Source organism: Nomascus leucogenys, chromosome 2, assembly GCF_006542625.1.
Source record: "Nomascus leucogenys isolate Asia chromosome 2, Asia_NLE_v1, whole genome shotgun sequence".
Classification (NCBI taxonomy): Eukaryota; Metazoa; Chordata; class Mammalia; order Primates; family Hylobatidae; genus Nomascus; species Nomascus leucogenys.
This window is the reverse complement of record NC_044382.1, coordinates 86244223-86260660: the sequence shown is the minus strand read 5'-3', so window position 1 is coordinate 86260660 and position 16438 is coordinate 86244223. Positions and strand designations below refer to the sequence as shown.

Genomic DNA, 16438 nt, shown 5'->3' with positions numbered 1-16438 from the left:
GGGACTACAGGCGCCCCGCCACCACGCCCACCTAATTTTTTGTATTTTTAGTGGAGACGGGGTTTCACCGTTTTAGCCAGGATGGTCTCGATCTCCAGACCTTGTGATCTGCCCGCCTCAGCCTCCCAAAGTGCTGGGATTACAGGCGTGAGCCACCGCGCCCGGCTTTTTTTAAAGGTTTTAAAAACTTGTACAAGTTATACATAATCATAGTAGAAAAATATGAAAATAGTGAAAACATTAAAAATATAAAAGTTAATATTAAAATCTTTCCACTATCCAGTATTAAACACCAGTCCACATCTTTCTAGGTGATTTTCTGGGCATATGTATGTGTGTACATGTGTATTAATATGGTTTACCGTTTTGTAACAATATGTCATAAATATATTTCCATATCTAAGTTTATATTGTTAAGCATACTTTTATAACTTAATTTTTAATAACAGCATTACTATTTCATTTTGTTGATGTCTTATTCAATTCTCAATTCGATGTGTAGTTATCTTAGATTTTTAAGATTGTGTATTTGCACATATATGTATGTAACAACCTTGTACATTTATGTATTTCCTTCAGGATAAATTCCTAGAAGTGGAATTGTTGGATCAAGAGATTTACATTTTTTAAGGTTTTGATACATATTAGCAAATTAATCTTTGAAAAAAATATCAATGTATAGTAGGACATTAGGCAGTACAGGAATGTGCTGATTTCTTATGCTTTTGCCAGTACTGTGTTGGGTATTTTCCTGTTTTATAATATTTCCTGATTCACAAGTCAATAAATGGTATCTCCTTGTTTTTAGATTTCTTTGATTATTAAAGGAGTTGGACATCTTTTCACATGTTTACTGACCATTTGTATTTGTTTTGCCTTTTCAGGTCCTTTTCCCATTTTTTTTCTGCTGTATTTATCTTGTTCTTAATAATTTCCAAGAAATCCTTACGTATCAAGTATAATAAACCTGTTTTGTCATCCAAGTTGCAAATTTTTCCCAGCTTTTTGTTATTTAAGTGTATTTGTGTGTGTGTGTGTGTGTGTGTGTGTGTGTGTGTGTGTGTGTGTGTGTGTTTTAGACTGAGTCTCGCTCTATTGCCCAGGCTGGAGTGCAGTGGCGCAATCTCAGCTCACTGCAACCTCTGCCTCCCAGGTTCAAGCAGTTCTCCTGTCTCAACCTCCCGAGTAGCTGGGACTAAGGCACACACCACCATGCCCGGCTAATTTTTGTATTTTTGGTAGAGATGGGGTTTCACCATATTGGTCAGGCTGGTCTCGAACTCCTGACCTCAGGTGATCCACCTGCCTCGGCCTCCCAAAGTGCTGGGATTACCGAGCCCGGTCCTTGTTTTTGTTTTGCCAAGCAGCTATTTACTAGGATCTTTTCCCCTGGCACCCCACTCTGCTTCCGTTAGAGCCCTTTACCACTCCACATTCCTAAAAGTATTCACCTTTATCTTCTTCCATCCTTTAAGTAACTTTCATGTTTTAATCTATTTGAAACTTATTTTGGTGTATGATACAAGATAAGGTTCTTTTACTTTTATTCCCCTTAAATGTAACCAGATATTCCAGCATGAGGTATTTCTTTACTGAAATGAAATGCAATCATTATTACATACTAAATTACTAAGATAATTTGAGTCTATTTCTGGCCTTCCTATTCTGTTATATTAATCTTTCTGTTGGCTTGCCTAGGTACCTCACTGTTCTAATTACTGTGGTTTTATAGGGCATTACTAGTAGACATTCCATTCAGTTTTACCTTTACCTAGATAAAATGATCGATAATGAGGCATATGTGAACTTTGCCTAGATTTGAGTTTTGTCACCGGCTCCCACATCGGAGAGCTGATCATCTGGGATGCCCTGGACTGGACCGTGCAGGCCTATGAACGCAACTTCTGGGACCCATCTCCACAACTGGACACCCAACAAGAAATAAAACTCTGTCAAAAATTAAATGACATTTCTATTCATCATTTCACATGTGATGAAGAGGTAAAAAATCTATACACTATCTATAAACTTGCCTTTGACATATATAACCCAATTTCTGATTTTAAAAATTTAATCCCATGTTGGACATAAAAAAGGTAGCATTCATGGTTTCAGGTTGTGCTTTAAAATGGTCTTTTTCTAAAATTGTATGATTTGTGTTAAAAAAAAGCATTTTAATCTTTGCTTCTAATCTCTCAGCAAGGAAATGATTAAATGGCCACAGATTTACAAATTATTGAAATTTGGGGTTGGATTAAATAATCCCATTGGATTTGAGGTTAGTGCTTAAAATTGTTTTAAGAAACACTGTGAAAAAGAGTTCTTTTGAAGATCTGATGCATTTCCTAGTGAGGCAAAGAAAATTAAAAATTTTAGGAATGTTTCTCAGTCTGCTGGCATCTTGGGGCAAGATAAATTGAGTGAGAATTGTTGGATTCCATCTTATAGGGCTTGGGAGTGATGCTTTTGAAGCACTTTAGATCTGTTTTGCTGTAAGAGATTAGTACCAATGGACTACTGAATCTTATCTCTGATCTGAAAAAACAAATCTCTTAGCATCAGGGGCTCAGAAAATGTGTTTAAAGGGCAATTAACTTTTCTAAAGGTAATCACAAGAAATGTTTATGAGTTGTACCCTTCAAGGAGAAGGAGTTGGGGAGGATTTTCTCTATTTTGTGACTTTCTATACTGTTTAAATTTTCTAACAGCATGCACGTTATTTTTATTAAAAATTTCAGTAGTAGTGTTATGTAGCAGGGGGAGAATATGATCCATTTTTCTTTGTACCACTCTTTAAAAACAAAACAAAAGATTAGGATAGGAACAGGACTTAGAAACACTAATATATTCAAAGATCGTTTCTTTGTATCCCAACTTTATTTTGAAAAACTAATATACATGCTAAAAAAAGATGAAGACTAGATCACTAAGAGTTGTAGCCCTACGAATTACCTATTTTAAATGTTACATGTTTTTTCTCACTTTTGTGAAAATTAATATTTAAAAGTGTTTTGTATTTTAATCTTAAATTTTTAAATTGATGTTTATTTTCTACTATATATGCTTGATAAAGCATTGTATAGTTTTCCCTAATTTTTCTTCTTTTGTTGTGAGTTCTTTCCTTCTATAAGGGACCATTAGTTATTGATAGCAGGGATAGTGTCTCCATTGAGTAAATGCTGCCTCCAAAGGTCATGAATTCTCTAGTTGTGTTTATAATTTTCTTCCTGACCTTGGATAAATTACTTAAACTGTGCCCAGATTTCCTGGTCTGTAGAATGAGTTTCGGGGGATTTTGGCATTGAATACAATCCACAGGGCTTTCCACTTTAGCACATTGGCTAGCAGTGTTCATTAATGCCCTGGCACTGGGCCTTGGCTGCATTGCTGATTGCAGAGTACTAATCCTGAGAATCAAGGGGATCATTCCAGATTTAAGATTCCAGCAAGCCTTGGGGGCATGCTTTGCTTCAGTTACTATAGGTCTGAGTTGAGTTTGTAGTCTTGGAGGCTGTGTGAGAAAGGTTGGAGGGCCCAGAATCTCTGGTGAAAACAAGAAGGCAATATGTAGGGATATTTGAAAGGTCTGCCTCATGAGGATATCTATTGAGTAAGAATGAATGATTCTAGGACAGGTGCTTGCAGAAATTTCAAAGGCTACTACTGCATGTGAGTCGTGAGGAATGAGCAAGGGACTGGAGTAACATGACCTTGATTCTAATATTGACTCCATGTCTCATTTCTTGTGTGACTTTAATCTCTTTAACTTCCTTATCTGGAAAATGGCAAAGATGCTTGCCTTCCTTAACAAGATGTTGTGAGGATGAAGTGAGATAAGTATTGGTGAAAATGCTTTCAAAAGATTAAAGTTGTTTTAGTAAAAAGGTATTTATTTCTAATAGTACATTTGGAAAAATGTTTTTGTGAAATCTTCAGAGGATTGCATGATGATAATGTCACTGTAGCCGTGCTTTTTTGTATCACTTGTAGGTCTCCTGATTGCTTAAGATGTGGAATGCAAGTAATTATGCTTGCATTTTTCAGGCAGAAGGAGCTAGATAATTTTCCCAAGGATATAGTGTTATTTAAATGAAAACTCAGGTTATCCCTCAACAGCTTCCACTGCAGGGCCAGGCTGCCAGCTATAGCTTTTCTCTAGATATATTTCAGTGAGGAAGAAAGTGGCACTAAGGGATATACTATGCAGACCTTTCTCTGCATTAGTGGTTGTGTCCTACCTTCTAAATGCTCAGAGCTTTCTTTAGTGCTTTGACATTTTGGGGTTTCAGAGATTAGTACTGTAATTTGGGCTAAAGGCTAGGAATGGGGAAGGGTAATGGGGGCTTTCTGATGTCACATGAGGCCTGGAAATCCATTACACTAGGAAGGGTGAGTGCTAGTTTTACGCCCATTTCTGAACTTTTCTTCCCCTAGAATGTATTTGCTGCAGTTGGAAGGGGTTTATACGTGTATAACCTTCAAATGAAGCGTGTGATTGCCTGCCAGAAAACTGCACATGACTCCAATGTGCTGCACATTGCCAAACTTCCAAACAGGTACAAGTTCCCATCTGTTCTGCAATAGATGAAAGCAAGTCACGGTTCCCAGGGCTACCAGTGTAATTTCTCAAGTGGCCAAGTTACCTGGCTTCATGGCTTGACCTGCTGTGTTCTTTTGGAAATGGAGAATGCCTGAGGGCTGTCCCTAACAGAAGGGTATGTGGCAGTATATTACAGAATTTACAAGAAGCAAGGTGCAAATGAATTACATTGAATTTCATTGTAAGAAGAGATGATTTAAAATTTGGTATTTAACAATATAAACAACTTTGGGGTCACTTACAGTGTATCCATTTTTATATTTCTCATAAATCTACCTTCTGTTTATGGCCAGAATCAAATGGTTGCTAGTCTCCTTGTTGTGTGAGGCTACTACGTGAGTGGTTTCCTCTCAGGGTAGATTTGCTGCTGAGCTTCTAGGGACGAACATATGGACAGGGAATATCATTATTTTCTATGCAGGATATTTTTAGAGTGAGGCACCCAGAGAAGAGACGTAGCAAGAGGAGGGAAGGGGACTGCTTAGGACATTGTGAAGTATAATTCACACTGTTTTCCCAAGTGCATTTTTTTAATGGAGAGAGTAAATTTATAGCATTTGAGCTAATGTAACGAGTAACATGTGGCTTTCCTAAAGGGTGCTTTTAGTTTGCACGGTAACGTCATGTTAAATTGTGATTTTCGTCAGTTCCTGCTAAGAGCTGAATAAAAGCAGTTGAGGGCTCCACTGATTTCTTTCACTGCAAATTTAGCATTGACCCTCAGTGGTGCGCTCTTTTTGTATTACTGATTTTCTGTTCTGACAGGCAGTTAATCTCATGCTCAGAAGATGGCAGTGTACGCATTTGGGAGTTAAGAGAAAAACAGCAGCTTGCAGCTGAGCCTGTACCAACAGGTGTGTGTCTTCTCTCAAAAAGGTAGTCTTTTTCTCTCTCCTTTTTTCTCACGTGAAAGGCAGGAGAAGGACAATTATGTGAAACCACTAAAATAATATGGAAATGCTCCAAATAGGCATCAGATGTTTATAGAAAGCATATGGTAATTGAGATCTAGGATTTACAGCTTAATACTCCCCTAATGTAGAACTGCCACTTCATTTCAAGTAAGATAGAGATTTTCTTGTTTTGAGGGAAAACTTACTTTCTGGTAATCTGAATGACCAAATGGCCTAATGAAGTATTCATTTATATTGTCTATAATTCTGACTGACACACAAAATTTGTACCATCAGATGTCAAACTAAAGCATTCTTTACCCTTGATGTTAAACTCAATTTATGGAAAAATACACTTTTCCTTGTGTGCTTATATCATAATTTTATGAGCTCTTGACTTCCAGGTGTTTAGTTTGAAAAACAAAATTCTGAAGCGTTGAATAAATTAGTTACCAACCTTTGCACAAAAAATCAGATGCTGGTACCTAGTTGCTTCTGGTCCTTTTGACTTCCTGAAGTCCTGGGGTGTTGCTTTTGCACATACACATACAGCTTTTCCCCTGTGCCTTGTTTGTTGATCTGAGTTTTGCCCTTTTTTCCCTTGACAGTTAGACACTGCCATTCAAGCTTTGTTTCTGTCCTGTTTTACTCCAAGTGTCTTTTTGTTAATATACCTTCACCAATGGGTGACTAGGGGCAATAAAAAGAGATGAAGAACAGACCTGGTTAGCTAAGAAAGATGAAATAACAGATTCAAAAAACCCTAGCACAGTGCTCAGGTACTATCCACTTAGCCCTTGACTAAAACAAGTCTGGAACCTCTTCACATTTAAATTTTGTTTTTCTGATCTCATGTTATTGTTGTAAGTATAGAGCACAGTAATTTTGGAAATGATTCTTTTTCTAGGTTTTTTTAACATGTGGGGATTTGGAAGAGTCAACAAACAAGCCAGCCAACCCGTTAAAAAGCAGCAAGAAAATGCTACTTCATGTTCACTGGAGCTTATTGGAGATTTGATTGGACACTCATCATCTGTGGAGGTATTGCTTTTCAGGCACAGAGTGTCCAGGCAACTCCTGCTTTTGCATTTCATTGCTCTTTTCATTCAGTTGGTCTCATAAAGGCATATACTTTTTCTTATATCTGTAGGTGTTTGTCAGATCTGAACATGGAATGGGATAGGCTATAGTATGTGCAGTTAGGATCTCCCTTTCCGGATATATGATTTGAGGAAACAAGGAATGCATTGCTTTTAAGAATGGGCTTCATCACCATTATTTATGAGCTGGAGATAGCTGACAGTAAGGGCAGTGTGAATAATGTTGACTGTATGACAACAGTCAACAGAGGATGCATGAAGGGTTGTGGTTATATGTGTATACAGTTAAAGCCTTAACAGAATCGAATTCCAGGGGCCTTTATCAAATTCATGAACAGAGTCCTGTTTCTCCTGCCTTTGAAGGATAATAGTTTGTTAGCTTTAATGAAACCTATGCCTTGATTTTCATTGTGCAAATATGAAAATTTTAGTTGAAAATTATGAAATGCATAAGCTTTTAACATGTAGAAATCCAGATACATTAATATTTGCTGCAGGCATCATTGCCTGTAGTGAAGGAATAAGATCAGTTGAGGTAACAGATTAGTTATGAGAACTAATAACAGTGTAATCAGGGCCCTAAGGAATTTCTTAAATTGTTCTTCCCTGTTTCACAGCCAAAGAACAAAAAATTTTTCATTTGAAAGGGCATTCATGCTTAGGAGGAGCAGCGGCAGCATCCTTGTTAGTGAGCATTTCCTGTATTTCAGGCACTGTGCTAAACACTGGCTGCTGGAGTTGAGAGAGAGAGATGAATACAGTCCTTGCCCTCATGGATCTTAGCCTCGAGTGGAGAGAAGGGGTATAGACCTAATAGGCTGTTACCCTAGGCTGCAGATTATGGACCCGAGTAAGCAGCAGTGACTCAGAAGAAACATTTGTTGCTGAATCTTGTAAATGGTTAAGAGGATATAGGACTTGACACTTGAGCTGAACCTTGAAGTTTAGTAGGATGAGTATGTAGCCTTGTCATCATAAGCTCCTTGATGTTGGGTACAGTGTCACAGTTATCTTTGCTTTCCTCTAACAGGTAGCTCAGTTTTTAACTTTGTGTTTATGGTTGGGAGGTGAGCATGGACTGTGGTAGACAGAAGGGCAAAGATAGCATTTACGTGGTGGCAAGGAGCACCTTGGCTAGGCTGGAGCACTGAGTTCCTGTGAACAGACACTAGTAGGTGATAAAGGCTGGGAACGTGGTTTGGGGTCAGATTATGAATGTCCTTGAATGTAAGGCTGAGGAGTTTGGACTTTATTTTTTAAATAGTAGGAACTCATTAAAAAGGTTTTTAGATGGTGGGGAAAACCCCATGTAAAACACATTCAAAATATGTTTGAATGTGGCACATTTCTCATTCTATAAAACAGTGTCAGCTTCTTAGGAATTTTCCTGAGTGAAAGTGTTGAGACCTGAACATTTTTAAAAAGCATCTCTGGCTTCGTTGATAAAATCTAGGCTATCTTTGCAATGTCACCTGAATTTCCTCATTTCTTTTTGTTTTTTCTTTTAGACAGCATCTCACTCTGTTGCCCAGGCTGGAGTGCAGTGTTGGGTCATTGCACTCTCCACCTCCCAGAATTTAAGCAATTCTTCTGCCTCAGTCTCCCAAGTAGCTGGGATTATAGGTGCCCGCCACCACGCCCAGCTAATTTTTGTACTTTTAGTAGAGATGGGGTATCACCATGTTGGCCAGGCTGGACCTCATTTCTTTCATATTTTCATCCTTGCTCTACCGGCTCAACCCCTCTACCTGTGTACGGAATTTTGTTTTCCAGTTTCCGAAGGAATTCTGCTCTCATATTTCCTCCCTTCACTCCTGCATCCTCAGCTGAGTCTTATCCTGTGGTCTTCAGAAATGTATATGTCATTTCAGAGAAAACTCTTGTTCTCTTTTTTTCCCCCCGAGAGGGAGTTTTGCTCTTGTTCAAGCCCAGGCTGGAGTACAATGGCGCAATCTCCACTCACTGCAACCTCTACCTCCTGGGTTCAAGCGATTCTCTTTCCTCGGCCTCCCGAGTAGCTGGGCTAACAGACGCCCAGCTAGTTTTTAGTATAGACAGGGTTTCGCCATGTTTGGCCAGGCTGGCCTTAAACTCCTGACCTCAGGCAATCCGCCCACCTCAGCCTCCCGAAGTGCTGAGATTACAGGTGTGAGCCACCACGCCCGGCCCTGTTTCTCTTTTATTTCACTCTTCCCTTCGAGGACCTCATCCTTTTCATTGGTTCACTTTTCTCTCTGATACAACTCTTCACCCCATAGTATTCATGCTGCCTTTCATAGTATTCGTGCTGCCTTTTGTCAACACTCTGTTTTCCTATTCTTAGCTTCCAGCCTATTCCTTCACTGGGCAAGCCCCTTCCTCTTACTTGGGGCATTTTCTCCCTTTGAAACTTTTTCTGAATTTCTGTGGCATGTCATAGTCTATACTGCATTATTTAGTACCTGATTACATAATTTCTCATTGATACCTTTATTGTTTCAATTATGATTTGCTTTTCAGAATCTTCTTGAGGGTAGGGACCATAAACCTAGTGCTGACGCTTAATACCTATGGATTGAGTATATCCACTTTTATAGAGAGCTGAAGCCAGTGTTTATCTTGGGAAATTTAGAATTCAGACATTTTATCCATAGCCATTATACAGTATAAGTAATGGTTAAGTAAAACCAATACTTGAAAAATCAGATTATAAAAAAATCTGGAAGAACTATGAGAATTCATGTACTTTACAAAAATAGCTATTCTGTAGTTGAACAATATTAACAAAATTCTGATTAAAATATTAAATATTATTTGTATGTGACTGTTACCAATACTGAAATGAAGTTCTACACCCAGATCCAAAGGCGTCTTTAAAGCACGTATCTCACACGCACATGTGTTAATATGGTATTAGCCACGTCTCTGCTTTTCGGGGTCCCTATAACCAGTTTTAATTTTCTTTACAGATGTTTCTATACTTTGAAGATCATGGACTAGTGACATGCTCCGCTGATCATCTCATTATTTTGTGGAAAAATGGAGAGCGAGAATCTGGATTGCGCAGTTTAAGATTATTTCAAAAATTAGAGGAGAATGGTGACTTATACCTTGCTGTCTAGTTTAAGGAATTAAAAATACATGCATGAACCTTGAACATCAAATATCAGGTACTACTCTGAAAACCATTAATATATTGATCGCTTAAATTGGTATTTTTTTTTGTCGGTCCATAAAATTCTACATGTTTAAATTTTTTGTGGACCTACCAACAAGGAACATGTTGCTTCTCAGGTCCTAGTGTATCCTCCAAAGAATATACCACAAGTTTTTCCATTTGACTTTGAGCTGCTGTTGAAGTGGTGAGTGCTGTGTTTTGAGCTTATTTTGAACCTAGACCCTTTTGAAAGGTACAAATAGAGGTAAAAGTTATGGCATGCATTATTGGGAAGTTTAAAAATAGCCTTTCTCCTGCAAATTTTCCTAGTCTTTAGTAACTGTTAGTGTTCTGTATAGCACAAACTTGAATCTCTCAGCCAAAAAAAATGAACATATATACTGTTTAAGTATGGCAAGTTTTTTTTTTTTTGGTGCCAATTTGTTTAGCTAATTTTAAAAATGTTTTTTAGTTCTAGCTACTGAAACCTGTATGAACTCAAATGGATAGGCATCTTATGAGGGTGTATTTTTCCCAGTGTGAATTGGCTTGAAGAGCCATGGGCTAAATTGGTACTAGAACAACAACTGCCCCTCATGTACGCCAAGGATGACTCTAGATCATTTGAGAGGCACAGTGTTTCCAGAGTCAGGGGCTGTAGCTGAGCGCAACTGCCCCATCTGACCACTGACTCAGATACGAACTGCTTGAGACAGACTTCTTTTATGTAGTTCTTTGCAGTGTCCATTGAGACACTATAAACCAGCCTTGTAACGATATGTTTTCTCCTTTTGGTGCTAAAAAATAAAAAAATTAGAAAGTAGTCTACACATTAAAGATTGAAATTCTTAAACTACTAAGAAAGGGCAACGTGACTGATGTTAGCAGACTGACCCTTCTTGCAGAAAACCTTCTACAGATTTATTTGTTCATTAAACAAATATACTACAAATATACCCTAAAGGGAATCGTCGTAAGCTCTTTTTACTAGTTTTAGCTTTGACAGTTGCTTCCACAACTACCTACAAAGACTGGAAGAGTTAAGGTCATCTGGTTACAAATGAGGAAACTGAGGCCCAGTGCAGTAAGGCCTTGCAATTAAATCTGTTGTGCCCAGTATCACCGAGCAGCTCTAAAAACAGGAATTGAAGACTGAATGAGAGAGAAAGGCTTATATGACTACTTTAAATCCAAATAACATTGAGTCATGAAAAGTTTTATGGAGAAATATTAAAACTTAAGCTACCTCAATTACAGAAGACTTTCTCCCATTACGTGCTTTTTCCTTTAGAAATTCTGTATTGGCCCATACATTTGTAAAGTTGTTTTCTGAAGTTGTATGACACAAGGGAGTCATAGACTTAACTGTTTTACTTCCTAGCCTGTTCTGGGCTAGTATTTTGTGATAGGAATCTATTCAAATGGAGTGGTAGAAATCACATGAATTTTGGAAGCAAATGGTACCGTTAAGTACCACAGCAAATTCCTTCTGGTCATTATACAGGCGTACCTCAGAGATACTACAGGTTAGGTTTCAGACCACATCAAAAAGGCAACTATTGCAAATAGAGTGAGTCACATCTAGTTTTTGGTTTCCCAGTGCCTATAAAACTTGTGTTTATACTACAGTCTTAAATTTCTAAAAAATATACATACCTTAAGAATACTTTATTGCTAAAAAGTGCTAACAATCATCTGAGTCTTCAGTGAGTCATAATCTTTTTGCTGGTGGAGGGTCTTGATACTGCTGGCTGTTGACTAAGGTGATTACTGAAGGTTGGGGTGGCTGTGGCAATTCCTTAAAATAAGACAGCGATGAAGTTTTCCAAATCAATTGACTTCCTTTCGCAAATGAGACCTCTGTAACATGTAATACTATTTAATAGCATTTTACCCACAATAGAACTTCTTTCAAAATTTAGAGTCTGTCATCTCAAACCCTGATGCTCCTTTATGAACTAAGTTTATAGAATATTCTAAATCCTTTGTTGTCATTTCGACTATGTTTATAGCATCTTCACTGTAGAAATGACTGTCTCCAGAAACCACTTTCTATATGCATTCTTAAGCAACTTCTCATCTATTAAAGTTTGATCATGAGATTACAGCAATTCATTCACATCTTCAGGCTCCACTTCTTCCAGACTCCTTTTAATGTTGGAATTTTGACCGCCTCCCATGAATCAGAATGTTCTTAGTGGCATCTAGAATGGTAAATGCTTTCCAGAAGGTTTTCAATTGACTTTGCCCAGACCTATCAGAGGAATCACTAGTTAGGGCAGCTACAGCCTTATTAAATGTATTTCTTAAATAAGACTTAAAAGTTGAAGTGACTCCTTGACCCATGGACTGCAGCACAGATGTTGTGGTAGCAGGCATGAAGACAACGTGAACCTCCTTGTAAATCTCCATCAGAACTCTTACGTGACCAGGTAACAATTGTCAGTGGGCAGTAATATTTGGAAAGAAATTTGAGCAGGTCTCAACCATAGGCTTAAATATTCAATAAACCATGCTATAAACAGACGTGCTGTCATCCAGCCTTTGTTATTCCACTTCTAGAGCATAGGCAGAGTAGATTTAACATAATTCTTAAGGGCCTTAAGATTTTTGGACTGGTAAATACACTCTGACTTCAGCTTAAAGGCACCAGCTACATTCGCAGGCATTGAACTTCTCCTCCCTAGCTACGAAAGTCCTAGATGACATCTCTAATAGAAGGCCATTTCATCTTCACAAACTCAGTTGTTTAGTGTAGTCACCTTCAGTGATCTTAGGTAGATCATCTGGATAACTTCCTGCTGTTGCCCCTTGCACTCTGACGTTAATGGAGATAGTTTCATGAACCAACCTCTGCTTGCTTCCAACTTTTCTTCTGTAGCTTCCTCACCTCTCAGTCTTCAAAGAATTGAAGAATTAGGCTTTGGCTTAAGTGAATGTGTGGCTGGTTTAATCTATATAGACCACTCAGACTTTCTCCATCTCAGCAGTACGGCTGTTTCACTTTCTTGTTTGTGTGTTCACTGGAGTAACACTTTCAAGAACTCTTCCTTGCATAGCTTGGCTAACTGGTGTGTAAGAGGCATGGCTTTCACCTGCCTGGGCTTTCAACATGCCTTCTTCACTAAGCTTTATTATCTGTAGCTTTTGATTTAAAGTGAGAGACGTGACTCTTTTACTTGCACATTTAGAGGCTACTGTTTGTTGGTTATTAATTAATTGGCTTAATTTCAATATTGTTGTGTCTCAGGGAATAGGGAGGTCCAAGAAGAGGGAGAGATTGGAAACCGCTAGTTGGTGGAACAGTTAGAATATACACAAGATTTATCAATTAAGTTCACTGTCTTGTATGGGCATGGTTTGCAGTACCCTAAAACAATTACAGTAGTAACAAAAGTCACTGATCACAGACCACCATGACAGATACAAGAATAAAAACGTTTGAAATACTGTAAGAGTTACCAAAATGTGACACTCACACAAAGTGAGCCCATGTTGGGAAAATGCCCCAATAGACTTGCTCTATGCAGGGTGGCCACAAGCCCTCAATTTGTAGAAAAGGCAGTATCTTTGAAGCACAATGAAGCAGAATGCAATAAAATGAGGTATACTTGTATTTTCATTTTCTGCCATGAAAAACTGTCTAGAGGGCAGTCTCCAACCCTAGGGACTAGGTTGCTTTTGTTTTCATGCATGCCCTAAGGTCAGAGAGATGGGGGATACCAGTATGACGGGAGATTCTGGTAGGGAATCAAACCTGATGGTGTTCAGTAGTTGTAGGTAGACTGTTGCTAAAAGTTGGACTTTCAATTTAGAATAATGGGTCAGTGTATATTATGTACATTTTCTCCATTTCCTGAGTTTAGCTTTCAACAGTTAAGATACTTGCAACAGCAGAAGTAACACTACATAGTGTTACAGTATACAAATGCCTTGTCATTTTTATTTTAAAATATATTTATTACCTCAGTCTCTGGCTATATTCACATAGCACAAGGGCACAAGATCATCCCTTCTGTTTCTCTCTCTAAAGCTGAGTAGGTTCTGAGTGAACTGATTGATTGATAGGCTTGTTTTTTTTTGCCCAGAATCTAACCAGTCCTGACATGGAGGGCAAGTAAATTTAAACATCTTAAATTAGAAATAAAGAATGATCTTAGGAAATTATAGGGTCATTCTGGTCCAGCACTGTTTTATAACTGGTTTCCTTCTTCTCTTTAGTAGTCACGGAAATTATTAGAGAGTGTTGCCTTTTCCTAATACGGCCCCCTCAGCACATGACGTTTAAGTAAACAACTCCGTGTAAGAGGCAGTTATAATAGTTTATATAACATAAACTATCTGATACACATACCATCTGAAAGCCTGTATTTCTAACAAGTTGACTCTGTGGAAGAATAGACTAGTTCGCAGGCCAGAAGATTATACTGTAGATTACACTAGTAAAGAGCAGAAATTGTTGAAGCTTTAGTACCTAGCTGTCTTAAAGCATTTTTAAACATTTGCACGCTACTAACAAAAAGTTTGAAGTTAACAAGAAATTTGACATAAAACTGAGTAAGCTGTAAATATTTCATATAGATGTCTGACACCTGATAAATGTTAGTTACTTACCAAATAGAACTGAAAGTGAGATGATCAGAAAAAGACTGTCCTTGCCTCGAGCAAGCTTCTGAAGCCTAGGCAGGTTAGCTAGGTCCTTAATATGGGATTCTGGCATCCTGCTTTTAATGTGCTCTGAAAACAAAGTGACTCATGAAATAAAGGACACTAAACCCCAAATTTGAAATTATGAAAAGTTTAGGCCAAAGAAGTAAAATAAAAACAGCTGTTGGGAATGAAAAATGGCTGTAGGAATTTAGTTACAAGTACTTCACAAAAACATTTTCATCACATTTACATAATATAGCATTACAATACAAAGCTGGCTGCTGTCCTGACCAAGCAAGTTCTCTTATCATCTAACAAAAATAATTTAGATACATTTCTTTGCATGGAATTGTCATATTTTTCCATTTTTGGTACAAAACATAGAAAAAACATTGGCACATTATCTAGTGATAAGTCATTTTTTCCCCATGTACAAGTTCCAAGTATTCTGCATTCCAATTTGTATTGGAAAAAAGTAATTACTGATTCAATTATTTCAGTCTCTGTTTATACCTTTTAAAAATGCAGCATGAAATACAGAGAAAGAAAAATGAAGTTTGTTTACGGAGTCTAATATTTATAATAATACATAGGAAGGATCGGCTGGTAAAAGAGAAAGGAAAATCTCAAGTCTGACTTTATGTAGATCACAGAGTTGTGAAAAGAGCAGTATAAAAATATGCACTTGTGCTTTAGAAGCTTTTAGCATACAATTAATAGCTTAAAATAGTATTTACTGCTTCCCCATATGCCTATTTTCTGATATATTTACACCGCACAATTTTAACATTGTTAAAGCTAATGGCATGATTTCAAATATAGATTGGTTAAAAATATCTGAACCTTGAAACTTCCCCTATCCCCTCCCGAACTATTACGTATAGATGGTGCATGGCACAACATACTGCATGAGCTTATACCCAGAAAATTTGGATTTTAATAAAAATTTTAAACATGTATATAAACTTTTTTTTTTTTTTTTAAGAAAAGCTTGTCCAAGGGCATTCAAATTTAATGGCTTTTATATAATACTTGGTGTAGTGCCTCGTGGCTGCCTCTGTGAGCCAGAAATAAGGGAAGCTCATGGATTCCCCCAAAATGAAATGCCACTTTTTCCCTCATCATGGATGACTTTCTGTTAAGATGAACCTCTTTTACAGGAAAGGGGTTACACAGGCTGCTGATACCAGTCTAGAGAGGGCACCCACCAGCCAAGGCTGTGTTCTAACTTAGGTGTCACACCATCGGCCAGAAAAACCATGTAGCCATAGAGGCTATGAAGCTAACTAGTTTATCTGTAATTTGGTCCTAGTTGTTTCACTTATGTCGTTTTTTTTTCTTAGATAAATCTGTTCAGATAAGCTTCTTATGAATCCTTCACATCAATGCTCTTGAGGAAAACAGTCAAGCTAAACAGCAATGATGACTTTTATGGTAAAGGATGAGCTGATCACTAGCTAAGCTACCTAGTCACCATCCTGGGAGATGAGCTCACAGGCACCAAGGCTTTGCTTCCTGTGGCCTTCTAGTTACAGTGAATCAGCTCCATGGATTGACAAGGGTACATAGGATGATAGCAGAGCAAAGGAGTTTGCCAAGTATTTGTTCTGTCATTAAGTATTCAAAACATATATTTTTCTTCATGGAACATAACTTTCTAAGAATGAAATTTGGGGACTTGAATGATTCAAGGTCAAATATTAAACATTAGCTCCTTCACCAATACCTGTCATTGTCATTAGAAAGGAAGGCCTCTTGTTTACGCTACTGTGATTCACAGTGTCCTTTGTAGGTCAAGAGGCCCTCTTCTGTGGCTTGGCTTTAGCTGTCAGATGGAAGCCTCAAACTTTTGCACTTTAGGTCATCTAGTGTCTTCCAGTGTTTGTAGTTGTCAGCCAAATGTTGCATCAGGGCTGGCAGATGTGCAAAGGCTGCAAAGACAGAAAAGAATCAAAAGAAGCCTGTGAACTTAGACCCCAGGAGCATTTATAAGCCTGGGGGTGTCTGGGACAAGTTTGGGATCAGAATTAGAGGAGGCGCACCCTGGGTGAGGCCTTTG

The 16438-nt window shown here is 38.0% G+C and overlaps 2 protein-coding genes across 7 annotated transcripts in view; one reads left to right on the top strand and one right to left on the bottom strand.

The window, feature by feature from the left end:
• The window catches only part of WDR41 (WD repeat domain 41), a 58472-nt gene extending 44196 nt beyond the window's left edge, over positions 1 to 14276 (top strand). The window contains exons 9-14 of one of the 2 annotated variants that reach the window (XM_030800381.1): positions 1817 to 2001; positions 4435 to 4556; positions 5366 to 5454; positions 6401 to 6534; positions 9542 to 9742; positions 11742 to 14276. In XM_030800381.1, the coding sequence (XP_030656241.1) occupies positions 1817 to 2001; positions 4435 to 4556; positions 5366 to 5454; positions 6401 to 6534; positions 9542 to 9694 (683 nt within the window). In that variant the 3' untranslated portion in view covers positions 9695 to 9742; positions 11742 to 14276. Of the gene's footprint in view, positions 1 to 1816; positions 2002 to 4434; positions 4557 to 5365; positions 5455 to 6400; positions 6535 to 9541 lie in introns of both variants that reach the window. The other variant, XM_003261499.4, reaches the window with a different exon arrangement.
• Positions 14277 to 14511: 235 nt separating this feature from the next.
• Positions 14512 to 16438, bottom strand: part of PDE8B (phosphodiesterase 8B) — a 225671-nt gene continuing 223744 nt past the window's right edge. For all 5 annotated transcript variants that reach the window (XM_030800342.1, XM_030800346.1, XM_030800360.1 and 2 more), the window contains one exon: positions 14512 to 16310. In XM_030800342.1, the coding sequence (XP_030656202.1) occupies positions 16201 to 16310 (110 nt within the window). In that variant the 3' untranslated portion in view covers positions 14512 to 16200. The remainder of the gene's footprint in view (positions 16311 to 16438) is intronic.